The sequence below is a fragment of the Artibeus jamaicensis genome, unplaced genomic scaffold (assembly GCF_021234435.1).
Source record: "Artibeus jamaicensis isolate MK-2021 breed Jamaican fruit bat unplaced genomic scaffold, CSHL_Jam_final contig_685, whole genome shotgun sequence".
NCBI classification, from domain to species: Eukaryota; Metazoa; Chordata; class Mammalia; order Chiroptera; family Phyllostomidae; genus Artibeus; species Artibeus jamaicensis.
This window is the reverse complement of record NW_026521924.1, coordinates 24738534-24752569: the sequence shown is the minus strand read 5'-3', so window position 1 is coordinate 24752569 and position 14036 is coordinate 24738534. Positions and strand designations below refer to the sequence as shown.

The window sequence follows — 14036 nt, the reverse complement described above, 5'->3', positions numbered from 1 at the left end:
ATAAAGTTGCTCTTTACTAAAATACCCCACTGTCTATGGGACTGATCCATGACAGTGGGGTCTGGGCTTTGCAAATAGATGGTTTGTACTTGGAGAGGTGGGAAGGGTATTTACCAGAAAAGCTTGAACTTCAGTAGTGAGAGACCCCTAGTAGTTACTAGTTTAGTATGGATTTAGTAACATCTGAAGATGTTTTCAAACAAGGGAGCAAAGTACAGCACTAGGAACTATAACAGAGGTTTCCCAATGCTAATAACATGTACTATTTCATATAGCTAAGGCAGCAGTTCTGAAACTTGCTGGTCTCCAGATTGCTTACAAATTGAGGATCCCAAAGAGTGTTTACTCGTGGGTTATATTTATCACTATTCACCATATTAGAGATTAAGACATTTAAAAAAATATGTGGTAATCCATAAATCCATTTGTGTTACTATATAAGCATTTTACTTATTTAAAAGATATTTTTAGAGAGGGGGAGGGAGGGAGGGAGAAAGGGAGAGAAATATCGAAGTTCAAGAGATCTATCAGTTGCCTCGCACACCCCCAATGGGGGACCTAGCCCACAACCCAGGCATGTGCCCTGACTGGGGATCAAACGAGACCTTTCAGTTTGCAGGCTGACACTCAATCCACTGAGTCACACCAGCCAGGGTTGTATAGATAACATTAGAAATTGGGGAAAAACTCCAAAACAAAAAATACTAAGACTGGTATTGTTCTACATTTATGTACATCTCTAATGTCTGGCTTAATTAAAGATGGCTAGATTCTTGTGTCTGCCTGCTTCTGCATTTGGTGTCTTAGGACATTGCTGGTCATGTTACCTCTGAAAAATGACACTTGTGAGACACTGCTCAGAAAAGGTGAAGACTATGTTAATATGAAAATAGCTTTGACCTTGCAGATTTTCTGAAAAATCGGATTCCCAGACCACACTTGGAGAACCACGAATACGGGCCATTAGAGTTGGTTGGAAAGGTGCCCACCGCTCACCCTCACCTCCACAACTCTTGTCTTGCTTCCCCTTTCTTACTGGAGGGTAGTGGGACAAATGGGCAAATGTGTTACTTGAGTCCAGGTGGTTCCTAAGTCAGACCTGTTTGGTTTGCTTTTCCAATGAGCTGCCTGGCGATTTATTTAGTTCTGCACGTTAATGGAACAATCATGAGAGAACGAAGGTGAGGCACTTTCCTTTCTTACAAAATTATTGGGAGGAGGGGCTGTCAGGATTGAAAAAGCCAAAGTTCAGTGGCTGAGCAAACTGCTGAAGGCTTCGGCATTCCCGACTTGTAGGAATGAGTGGTAAGTGTTTCCATGTCAGTACCTTCCTCACATCGTGAATCTTAAGGCCAAAAATTACTCTCTCCAGGCCCAGTTGGGCCAAATGTACTACGCGTCCCTCATTGGGACATTCGACTAAATTTTGTGAGTGCAACTTACTGAACTAACCTTTCTCTGAAGCATCTGGAAAAACATTCAGGTTGTGGATTGAGTGATTTTTACTGTTTGGAAGAGTAGCATCCTGACATGTACTTTTATTTAATAATTATTCATTAAACATTCATTCATTCAGCATATGTATCAAGTGCCTGCTGCACTCCAGGAACACTATACCAGGTGCTGGGAATAGGACAGGAAGTGGAACAGCATCCTTGTCTTCAGAGGAAGTGCCACCGAGAGAGGAGGACTGGGGGACTAAGGGCTGGGCAAGGGGAGGGACTGCTATTTTATTTGGGGTCATCAGCTAAGCCTCTGTGACAAGGTGGCATTTGGGCTGATAGTCGAACAACGTGAGCAAAGTGAGGGAGCCAGCCGAGTGGGTATCTGGGGAAGAGTGTTCGTAGCAGAAGGAACACCAAGGATATCTGTGGCCTGAGGCAGGCAAGGTCAAAGAAGCATAAAGCAGTGACAGATCACGGAGAACCTCATAGGTCATTTTAAAGGCTTTGACTCCTAAGGAGATAGGGAACTAGGGGGTGGGGGGGAGGTTGGGAGAGAATAGACATGATACCAGACCTGGCGTTTTAAAAGGGCACTAGCTGCTGTGGGTGAACTACGGGGAGCAGGGGCGGGGGGAGCAAGGAGGGCTGATAGGAGGCTATTGCGGTAAATCGGACAATAGTTTCTAGCAGCTTGGACACCTGGCAGCACAGCAGAGATGTGCTCTGAAATTATACTGAAGGCAGAGCTGAAGGGATTTGCCGATAGACATATGGTGTGAGAGAAAGATGGGAATTAAGGATGACTCCAGTGCTTTTAATAAGCTGGCAGGTGGCTGGAGGAGCAGATCTGGGAGGGGAAAATAGGAATTTGGTTTGATCTCAAGTCCAAGATGCTTCTGACATACGCAGAGGCATTGAGATGGTGGCTGGATATGGGGGAGAGGTACGGGCTGGAGATACAGATACAGGAGCCATCAGGACATGGTCGTTATTTAAACTATGAGATTGAAGATCACCTAGGAAGTGAATGAAGAACTGGTCCAAGGACCAAGCTCTGGGACATTCTCAAGATACAGAGGGCAAGAGCATGAAGAGGAACCAGTAAAAGTCTTCGTAGGAGCAGCAGGAGCAGAACCAAGAGAGGAGTTACAGAAGTCAAACGAGAAAGTACTTCAAGAAGGGAGCTGTCAACTGCCCGAGATACCGCAGGAGAGAAGAGGGGCCCCCCTCTGTGCGGGCCCTGGGCATACAGAGATGAGCCACAGTGCCAGGCACAGAGTCGCCTTCATGCGTTGTTTTGGAATGAACATGATCCTTGCTCGGAACGACTCCTAGTCGGGGGTAGGAGCCGGCGTGTGGGAGGCCACCTAAGCGGCCGGGAATCTTGTCGGGGGAGGTGAGCCTTCTTCAGCTGAGTTTTCAACGCTGAGAACTCAAGTGGATTTCTGTGTGCAGTTCCCTCTGTTCTGGAATTTCAGTTCCCTTGTGTCTGGCCTCCATGAGAAGCAGTCACTCTTGAGAAGTTGAGAAGGAAACAAGGAAGCAAGTGACTGCTCCATCAGACCAAAGGACCATGGAGCAAGAAAAGACCGGGGAGAAAGAGGAATGGGGTAGATACTTTTAAACACCGTTTAGAATTCCTCCAAGTTTAGTCAATTCCATTCCATTACAGAAAACCTGTTGCAATGCACATATGGCCAGGAGAGGTCTCCCTTTCCCCAAAGGCACCGGCTTAGGGGGTGGGGCCAAAAGGAGATGGCAGGTCAGGAAGCTCAGCACTGGGGGAAGGCCGGGAGCAAATCCGACAAAGAATTTACTGAAACTTTTAAGAAGTCAAAGTGTCCCTTGAACAGTAAGATCAATGATCAGTTTAGAAAATGAAAAACCACACCCTTTGCAACAACATGGATGGAACTGGAAAGCATTATGCTGAGTGAAATAGGCCAGGCATTGAAGGACAAATACCATATGATCTCACCTTTAACAGGAAGCTAAATAACAAAATAAACAAGCAAGCAGAATAAAAACAAAGACACGGAAATAGAGAACAAGTGGGCAGCGACCAGAGGGGAGAGGGAAGGGAATTTAAGGGGAAAAACGGGGAGGGATTTTGAAGAACAAGTATGAAAGACACAGGGATGAGGTCTGTGGGGGGGGGGGGGATGGGAGGGAGGTGGGGAGACGAGGCGGAGGGGGGGGTTGGGATGGGAGAAATTGACAAAAGAAAACTGTACTTGAAAAATAACTAAATAAATTTTAAAAAAAGAAAATGAAAAGCCACAGAGTAATGTTGAGTAAATATGTTGGGAAGAGTAAGGAATACTTCAGAGTCTGAGAACTTAATATTTAGAGAGATCTCTTCCCTCTTTGGTGACTATTTTATTAAGCATGACAGTTTGAAAAGTAACTTATGTGAGGATAATATTAATAATAGCTAACATGTATTAGGTGTTTAGTGTTCTAAGTCTTTTTTTTTTCACAGTATGAACTCATGCGATCTTCACCCAGCCATATAAGGTAGATTCTGTTATCCTTAACACTAACAGTCCTTTGAAAGAGGTACTTTTACAGCTGAAGAATTTGTGGCTCAAAGAAATAAACAACTGGTCCAAGGTCACGCAGCTTGTGAGGGGCAGAACTGGGATTTGAACAAGTATCTAACTCCACAACTCTCCACCCTACATACTGGATAGGACGAGGGTCTCGAGGTCTGGGCCATGCTTCCTAAACGTTATTTCTCTTATTTCTCGCTAAATGTTAAAGTGTAGCACAGTGTTTTGCAGATGTAGCAGTAAACAGGATGAGCTGGCCGGAACTCAAAGGGATAAAAGTAGCCAACTGACCCCCCCAAAAGAAAGAAATCAAACTGAAATTGTCCAAATAGTATATCTAAGTGATGGCCAAGCCTCCCTTCCAGGGGACAGAACTGTGGATGTGAATCCCTGCCTTTCCTTGCTGCAAGTAAATCAATCTACCTTGGGACAACCATATTGTCCCATTTTTGAACAAAGCAACCCAAGTAGCGAAAGCCTGGAGTGTGGTAACAGACACAGTCTATGGTGAGCAAGAAGATTCGTGAATATGTAAATGTTATTAAACAACAGTTTCTTAATTTGACAACATACCGTGGTTCTTGACCAGGAATGAGAATCAGATGCGTCTGAACTTTTAAAAAGAAAGCAACAGCCCCAGCCTTACCCCACAATCTAATTGAGTAGGTTGGGGGTAGGAGGGGTCTGTAATCTGTTTCTACTGGTGGTTCCTATGAGTACAGGCCCTGGGCAGGGAACCCTCGTAGGGAGCTGTACGAAAAATCAAATAAACAGTGGCTAAATGGCTAAATTTACGAAGGCGAACAGTTCTCTAGTACACATGGGCCACCTGGCCTTAGAATAGGATTATGGTGATTTGCTCAGCATTTAACTACAAAGGGTACTGAACTTGGGCAACTCAAGCCACTCTAGCTTCCCATTGGAGATGCCCTTTCCCCTCCCCTTGAGAGCAGAGCTGGAAAGAAAGGTGTGATTCTCCAAAGACTTTGGTGGGAGGTGGCAAAAGTGGGACTCTGGGGACGGTGCTGAGGTGTTCTTAGCAGTGAAGTGTGCGAGCAGGCTGTCAGTCAACCCGGTGGGGTGGTGACACAAAACCCAGCTGATATAGTCGTTATCTCCTGCAACTCCTGCCTGTCGGCCTGGCAAACAGCCAGTGAGAGCACAACAGCTGGGTGTTTGTACCGGGGCTGAAACATGGACACTGAAGGGGCCCTTTAAGGCAGGGGGCTGTGAATGATGAAGGTACCAAGTCTTAGAGACCAGGGGTCCACCTTAAGGAAGGGAGAGAGTATTTTCTATCCGTTTCTGAAGCGAACAAAACTTCAGTGATTTTAAGAGCCTCAAGTCCTCATGTGATTTGGGCGTTGAGTTTGAAGTCAGATAAGAGCCTTCTGTTCTCGTGGGCCTCCTGGGCTTCTTCAGTGGTTTCTACCCTCCCCCATCACTCACACACACACACACACACACACACACACACACACACACACACACACACAGAGCTTCCTGTTCTTGGTGGTTCCTACGAATTACTCCATGCTCCTGTGAACCCTGGGCTCAGCTGGGATTTCCAGCCAGTAGTCCTGCCACAGCTTCACGTCCTAGAGATTTATCTGTCCCTCTCGCTGGCGTCTGGTGGGAACCTGAGTGCTGGGAATGCACCCGGGCCCTTCCCTCCTGACCCTGCCCCAAGAGCTTCATGAAGCCTGAGTTTCACAGGCTCTTTGGACACCAGAGCGCAAGAGAGCCTGGAAAGAATTGAGGGAAAAAATCATGATCCTTCCAGGTTTCTGAGAGGAACTCATTCCGACACAACAGGCAACCTGTGTCTCAGCGTTAGAGGCCAGACTCCCAGCCCCTCTGGGGAGGCACTTCCCTTTGTGGGAGAGAACGGGAGGGATGAAGCATCGGTGCCCTTTGCACAAGGCTCTTCCCAGGGTTTTCTCAGGGTTCCCAGGTGCGGGGAATTGGGGTATGTTCACGAGCACTGCACTCAGACTTGCTGTACCCCAGTCTGTTTCCAGAACCGCACCTCTCTTCTTGAGTTCCCTCTTCTGCTTTCAGAATCATGTAAAACCAGGCCCCATTCCTTTCTCTTTAGGTCACCAGATTCCTTTTTGGGGGGTTGGCAGTGATGCCCTAGCCCCAGGACCCGGAGGGCATGTGAGTGGTGGTGGGGTTGGGATTTGCTCTGGGGGGTTTAAGTGTGCCAGGACTGGGTGTTCTGCTGGTCTTCCCTTCCCCTCCCCTCCCCATCCCGCTGCCCCCTCCCTTCCCGCAGACTCCGGGGGCCCTGAGGGTAATAGAGAGCTCTTACCCAGGGGAAGAGAAGCCTCCAGACTGCCCCAGCTGCCTACCCGTCGCTCTCAGCTTCCCTTCCTTGTCCCTCCAGCCACTCCCAGGGTCTGGAGCACCAGCCCCATCTGAAACACCCCTCCCGCTTTGAAGGAGGCTGGGCTCGCCAGGGGGTTATTTTGGGAGCCGCTTCTGAGATCCAATGGCCTTGTTAGGGCAACACTGACCTTTCTGTCGGGGAGGAGGGCAGGACTGGAGAGGGGCGGGGCAGCAGCGGGGAGATCGACAGTCCTGCACACCCACAGGGTGGAGGAGAAGGGGGCCAGCAGGCTGCAGGAATTCAGCCTGGGGGGCTGGGACTGTCACCGAGGGGGATTTCCCCTCTTTGAGCCGGACTGGGGATCCCTCCACCTACCCTTTCACTGTGCTTCTTAAAGGAATCACAGTGTTTTTCCTTTGACTCCATGGAAGCCAGACCCGGGACGCTCTGTGGAGGCTTTGAAACTTTCCTTCCCACTTCCTTCCTAGCTGGCAGCCGTCCTCTGGCTGACTGAGTGGGGGCCTCCCAGGCATGGCACTGACCAGCCGACTCAGTGCTGACTTGGCTCCTGGGCTCGATCAGCCTCTGGTGGCATCTTGCTTTCCCCCTGCTGGGGTGCGGTGGTGGTGAGTGGGGGGGCCCAGCCCTGAGCGAGCTTGGAGAGTGCCACTGGCACCCCCATCGCCCTCTACCCCCAAGCTGGAGGACAGTCAGGTCGTTGGGGGCTATGATGAGATGAGTGGGGGCCGCTTTGACTTTGACGATGGCGGGGCGTACTGCGGGGGCTGGGAGAATGGAAAGGCCCACGGGCATGGGCTGTGCACTGGCCCCAAGGGCCAGGGAGAGTACTCGGGCTCCTGGAACTTCGGCTTTGAAGTGGCGGGCGTCTACACCTGGCCCAGCGGAAACACCTTCGAGGGATACTGGAGCCAGGGCAAACGGCACGGGCTGGGCATAGAGACCAAGGGACGATGGCTCTACAAGGGAGAGTGGACACACGGCTTCAAGGGACGCTACGGAATCCGGCAGAGCAGCAGCAGTGGTGCCAAATACGAGGGCACCTGGAACAATGGCCTGCAGGACGGCTACGGCACTGAGACCTATGCAGATGGAGGTGAGCCCAGGCTGGGGCCTGGCGGGTGAGGAAGGCTGGTTGGGGCGGAGGAGCACGGGGCAAGGAGCACGGGGCAGTATGACACAGAATCAGAGGGGCCAGGATGCTATCTGCTGTGCGGCTTTGGTTAAGCTACTTACTCTGCCGCTCTCTGCATCTGCTTTCATTTTAGGAATGATGGGGCCAATGACGGACTATTGGGAGGACTGGCAGGAGTGCCTAGCACAAGGCCTGCCATATAAAGTCACACTTGACACACATTCATTCACATGTAACTGCTACTGTTTGCACACTAGGTATGCAGTCAGCTGTGAGACATTCACCAGGGTGTGCTTTAGAAGAACTGGGGCCTAGGCTCAACTTTACCACGGAAATTATCTTCAAGGACTAGATCATGAAGTGTTCATTCATTCATTCATTCACCCACCCACCCATCCATATTCAGTGCATGTTTCTGTGATGCCTCCTATTTGCCAGGCACTGTAAAAGGGTTAGAGATAAAGAGAAGTAAGGTAGAGCCCAGGGCTTCAAAGACAGGCCTGTAGACAAGCCATGATGCACAGGTACATACCGAGCACTGTGGCGGTAAAGAGAAGAACCCTTCAGATGAGGTGACGTCTGAGCTGGATCTCGATGGGAAAACTGCATTTGTGAGGGTGGGCGTGGGAGAGAGAGGAGGGAGTGAAAGGCTCAGAAGGACCAGAGGACTCAGTGGGTTCAGGAAATGAAGAGGAATTATTTTGTGGCAAGACAGCCCTAGGAAATGGCAGAACAGATATCGTCATCTGATCCCTGGGGTGTTACTTTGGAGATATCACTCATGGGGACCTCGGTTTCCTCGTCCATGAAATGGGAGGTTTTCAAATATCCATACTGCTCAAAATATAGTCAGTGGACAGGCAGCAGCATCTGTCCCCATAGTCAGAAGCAAAGTCAGAGGTCCGCCCTAGACCTGCGAAATCAGAATCCCTCCAGAGTCGGCCCAGACATCAGTTTTAAGTTTGTCCAACACTTTTTATGCATGTTAACGCTTAAGAAGTAGTTCTCCAAAGTCACGGGCTCCCAAACTTTAGATAGTGGGCCAAGCTGGCCTGCTGCCTGTTTGGGGGCAGCTTGTGAGCTGACAGTAATTTCCCATTTTGAAATATTTGGGGGAAAAAATTTAAAAAAACACTATTTTGTGACTCATACAAACTATATGGAAGTTCCTATACAACATCATCAATTTTATCTGTTGGCCCAAAAGCCTAAGACTTACTATTCGACTCCACAGGGACAGTTCACTGGCTCCTGCTTCAGGTGTTCATTCAGGTTCCTTCCAGCTTGGGATCATTCTATGACATCTTCCTTGCATGCCGTTGGGAAAAGGTGCTGACACAGATAACTCAAAAGTATGGCTCATTAAGAGTATATCTGTTTGGCACCGGTGGGCATTTGTTGTATATTGAATTCATCACTAGTCTGCCCTCTTTATAGCGGAGGGCAGGAAGTGGGCCGTCTGGGAGTGGACTGGGGTGGGGCAGGAAGGGCACAGTCAGCTCAGGGTGGAGGGTTTGCTCCCGCTGAGGCCTCTGCACATAGAGCCACCTCCGGTGTAGGATGGGCCCCTGACGGGGCTGCCAGTTGGTGGGTGCTGGGCCAGGGCCTGCCCTCGAAAGTGTCTGGATGTTAACGAGGCTGTGTCCCTGGAGTTTCCATGCGCACAAAGGTGGCGGCACAGTGCTGGCTGGAACTGGATCCCACTGAGGACAAATCCTGGCGCCACACTTCCTAATTCGGTAACCTTAAGCTGTTTGCTGAACCTCTGCAGTTCAGTGCAGTTCAGTTCCCTGGATGCTCATGCCCAACACTATGCTAAGTGCTGGAGACAAGCGGTGAGGGAGCCTCAGTTTCTCTGGCTGTGAGATGGAGACGACCTGAGTGCCTGCCAGGTGCCAGTTACCTTTGCAAAGAGGTGCACAGTACACGTGTGCCAACTGTTTCTCCCCGTTCCTCTTCGTCGTCTCCAAAGCAAGTTGTGTATGTGCGTTGGTGTGTGGATGTGAGTCACAGGGAGGCTCTGGGACGATCTCCTGGCACATTTAAAGGGGGAGAAGGGAGAACCCATTCATTCATGCATTCATTCATGTGACCCATGTTTTAGAGCACCAACTATGTGTCAGGCACCATCCCACACGAGTCTCAGGGGCTGAGGCAGTGCGTAAGCAAAGTCCCCAGGGAGCTCCCTGTCTCACGAAGAGCACAGAAATAAACTGGAAAACAAACATTATATGTAATTTCCAGACATTACAAGTGTTATGAAAAAATAGCAAAGAAGGAAGAGGGTGATGTTTTTTGGATAGGGTAGTCTGAGAAGCAGGGTGGAGAGTGCTAGAGTGAAGACTTCCTTCCAGGTGGCGGGAATGGCCATGGCAAAGACCCTGAGACAGGACTGGACTTGGCATGTCTGAGAAATAGTGAGAATGCCAGGGTGTCAGAACAGAGTGGCTGAGTGGAGCCGGCCGGCGTGGGTGCCAGAGATGTGGGCAGGCACCAGGTTGAGACGGCTTTACAGGGGCCTGGGTTTTATCCTGGGTGTGCCCAGGTGAGAAGGAGACCTGCTCCTCTGGTTTCCAGAGGTCCAGACTCTCTTCCCAAATGAGAGAGCCCCACATTCAGGCAGCCAGGAAACCTTTCAGATCCTTTCTCCCAAGCTGCACATGAGGTGCAACTCTCCAAAATTAGATGTGGCTGCCGCTTTGGAAAATCTCTTTAATCAACCTGTCATCGGTTCCGGAGGGTTTGTTAAGGACCTGCCCTTTGCCCCATCCTGGGTAGCACCGAGGGAATGTGCACAAATAAGATCCTGTGATTATGAACGGCTGGGAGTCAGATGGCCCTGGGTCATTACACCTCCTGGCTTGATCACATTATTTAATCTCTTAGAGCCTTAGTTTCCTCATCCATAAAATGAATTTATCCTAATCTCTCCTAAGATTCCCCATGGGATAAACGGGGCCCTCAATAAATGGGAGTTGCTTTTATTAGACTTAACTATCATTAATTCATTCAATAAATTTATTGAGTGATTGTTATGAAGCCTGAGCTATACTACAAGGGGCGGGGGGTGGACTAGAGTATAGAAATAAACAGAATGAATAGAAGGTGCCCGTCTTCCAGAGAATCTAACATGAAACTGTACTACAGTGTGTGGGGTGCCAGGCAGGGGAATATTACCAGGGACTAAAGGAGCAAGAGAGAGGCCTAGCCAGACTCAGGCATTCCGGGAGGCTTCCTGGAGTAAGTGGCAAGCCTGACTCTGAAGTCTGGAGCGAGCCAGGTGACGGATGGAAGAAGAGTGCTCCAGGTGGAGAGAGTGGAGTGCACACAGCCAGAAGGTCCAAAACCTGCATCCAGCTAGATGTCAAGCTGAAACTTAGATGTTATTCACAGTTTTGAGAAGTAATGACCAACGGGACCGTGTGTCCCCTTTCTTCCACTCCCCACCGCACCTGGCAGTCAAAATTTACAGGTGCCTTCTCCAGACCAAAGAAGACACCAGTTTTCCAAACTGGAGGTATTAATCTACAAAGAGGTGGCAAAATCAATTTAGTGGGTCATGACCTGCATTTTTTTAAGTGGAAGAATAGAAAATATCACAGTATTTCATAGAGAATAAGATCAAACGTCGTTTCCTGAAATAGGTGCTCAGTTGAAGATAGATATGTGTGTGTGTGTAAAAATGTCTGTGTTTATGTGTGTGTTACAATGTCATGTGTCTTACTTATTGCTGATCATGGTCAAAAAGTTAGAAAATCACAGCTCTGAAGTGACTTGACCTGGCATCTTCCCGGAAGCCCCTGCCTTTCCTACCTGCTCAGGCCCTCAGCCTCCTCCATGCTTGACTCTTTGGCTGCAGGTTTAGCTCCCCAGTTTCCTGGTGGGAAAGGGAAGGTGGTACAGGCAAGGGGCTCTGGCCTCCTAAACCCTGTGGCAGCCTCTTGGCACCCCTCCCCTGCCTATAGCCCTCATTCCTCTCCTGGCCATATATAGCCATGCTAAAAATAGCCGCTGCCTTGAAACCCCAAAGCAAGCCCACTGCGGAGCCCATGTGTACTGGGGGGCTACCACGCCGTTCCCACCCCAGACACCCGCAGACTTCAGGGCTAGAAGGGCCTTTAGTGATCTCTGCTGTCCCAGGTTCCTGACCTGGGGCCTGAGCCTTGGCCTCCGAGGCCGGTAACTGCCCTGACACTGAGGTGTGACGCGTGCGTCTGTGCTTAGGTGCTCACACGCGGTCCCCCACCACTGATGGTATTCAGCAATGCCCTCTACAAATGTGCAGCGGAAAAACCAGGCTCAAGATGGACTTTTTTTTTACAAAATAAAGCTAGTAATAATAATAGCTAACATTAGCAGTTCTTGGTGTGTGGTGCCCGTGTTAGTCAAACTTCCACAGCAACCTCGTGGGGGGCGTGTTGCCAGTGCTCCTGTGTGTTCAACTGTTTACAAGGACACATTAAAATAATCGGTCCAATTTACCAAGAACAGAAGAGACTAAGGATGGAGTTCATCTTCCATATTAGATGAAAGGTTTTAATTTTTAATTTATTTTTAGATAACACCATTTGTTGAAAAAAAAAAAGCCCTGTATTTTCCCCTTTTTCTTGTATTACAAATTTTTTCTTTCAATTTACCTCCCCACCTTCTGGCAACTATCAGCTTGTTCTCTGTATCTTTGGACCTGTTTCTGTCTTGTTTTGTTTATTCCCTTCTTTTATTTTTTTATATTCCACATATAAGTGAGATCATACAGTATTTGTCTTTCTCTTATTTCACTTAACATAATGCTCTCGAGATCCATCTATGTTGTCGGAAACAGCAAGATCTCATTCATTTCTGTGGCTGAATAATACTCCATTGCGTGTATGCACCCCATCTCCTCAACCCGCTCATTTAGTTTTGGACGTCTAGGTGGCTTCCACATCTCGGCTATTACTAATAATGCTGCGGTGAACACAGAGGTGTGAATATCTTTCTGAAGTAGTGTTTCTGTACTATTCAGACAAATGCCCAGAAGTGGACTGCTGGATAATATGGCAGCTCTGTCTTTAATTTTTTGAGGACTCTCCATACTGTTTTCCATAGGCTGCATTACCCCTATTTTATAGGTAAGGAAACTGAGACATAGATTATTTTAAGTATTTTCACTCACAATCCTCTAGCTAATACGAGACGGATAGAATTTGGTGATAATTAAAGATTTCATTATATAAGTATTTTAATAAATGATAAATAACTTCAGAGAATAATCAGAACTACCTACATAATTTGGGGGGCTAGTACCAAATGGAATTATGGGACCCCTTCTTCTAAGTCATTAAGAATTTTAAGGTGGTGACATCAGAGCATTCAACAAAGTGCAGGGCCCTTCTAAGCCCAGGGCCCTGTGCACCCACTCAGGAAACATGAATGCCCATGAACCTGGCCTTGACAGTAGCAACAGTAACTGCATTTATCACATACTGAGTCTGTACTATGTACCGGGCTCTGTGCTAAGAACCCTACATGCATTATATTATGGAGGCTTCTTAACAACTCTCTCACCTACTACACTCGTGGCTTTCAAACGTTTATGACTACAACCGCCTTAGGATGTGTACTGCACGTTGTGGTTCTCCGCACACACACACAAAATGTGAAACCAATCCTCAGGAAACAGTGTTCCCCTTTCTCGACGCAGTGCTTGCCATTTTCTCTTTTATTTGATCGCATTCATAGATTTATTATTCTACCTCACTGATATCTTGTTTGGAGAGTTAAATGGTACCCCGATACATGAGTTTGGCATCTGGTTAGCACTTTTATTTGATATTTGTATGTTTAACTGTAAGAACAGGCTAAAAAACCCAAGCATGTTCTAAATATGCTTAATTTTTTTTCTCCTGCCCAAAGCTGATAACTTGAACTCGTTCTCGCCCAGCTGACTCTGGAAATGGAAGCTGAATGGATTTGCCAGGACAGATTCCAGGCAGCAGCACCTGGTGTCAAATTCTCTGGGCCCATGATAGGTGTTCTTTGAATCCACTTGACCTCCATATGTATCTATTTAATTGCTCCCCAAAGGAATATTCTTTCTATTGACGTATTTTTCTATCTTTATGCCAATACTATGCTGCCTTGGTTACTAGAGTCTTATAGTAAATTTTAAATCAGAATAAATCCTGCAACTTTGCTCGTCTTGTTGAAGACAGTTTGGGTGATTCTAGGTCATTTCCATTTCTATATATATTATAAAAGCAGCTCATTGATTTCTACTGCAAAGCCTGCTGGGAATTTGATTTAAAATGCATTAAATCTATACATCATTTGGAAAGAATGGACATCTTCACAGCGCTGAGACTTCCAGCCCACAGACGTGGTGTTCTTGCATATCCTTATTTATTCACGTCTTCTTTAATTTCGCTTGGCAGTGTTTTGCAGTTTTCAGTGCCTTGCATATGTTTTGTTAAATAAAATTAACAAGTATTTTTATGGTATTGTAAGTGGCATTCTAAATATCATTTTTCCAGTTGTTTATTGCTAGGTTATAGAAATACAATTAGTTTTAAACA

General features: G+C 47.7%; 2 protein-coding genes across 2 annotated transcripts in view; one reads left to right on the top strand and one right to left on the bottom strand.

Annotated features, from left to right (window-relative positions):
- The window catches only part of GDAP1L1 (ganglioside induced differentiation associated protein 1 like 1), a 73105-nt gene extending 64366 nt beyond the window's left edge, over positions 1–8739 (bottom strand). The window contains exon 1 of the mRNA XM_053671111.1: positions 8702–8739. The gene's annotated coding sequence lies outside the window, so the exon portion shown is untranslated. The remainder of the gene's footprint in view (positions 1–8701) is intronic.
- Positions 6553–14036, top strand: part of JPH2 (junctophilin 2) — a 59088-nt gene continuing 51604 nt past the window's right edge. The window contains exon 1 of the mRNA XM_037164607.2: positions 6553–7443. Within this exon, the coding sequence (XP_037020502.2) occupies positions 7065–7443 (379 nt within the window). The 5' untranslated portion in view covers positions 6553–7064. The remainder of the gene's footprint in view (positions 7444–14036) is intronic.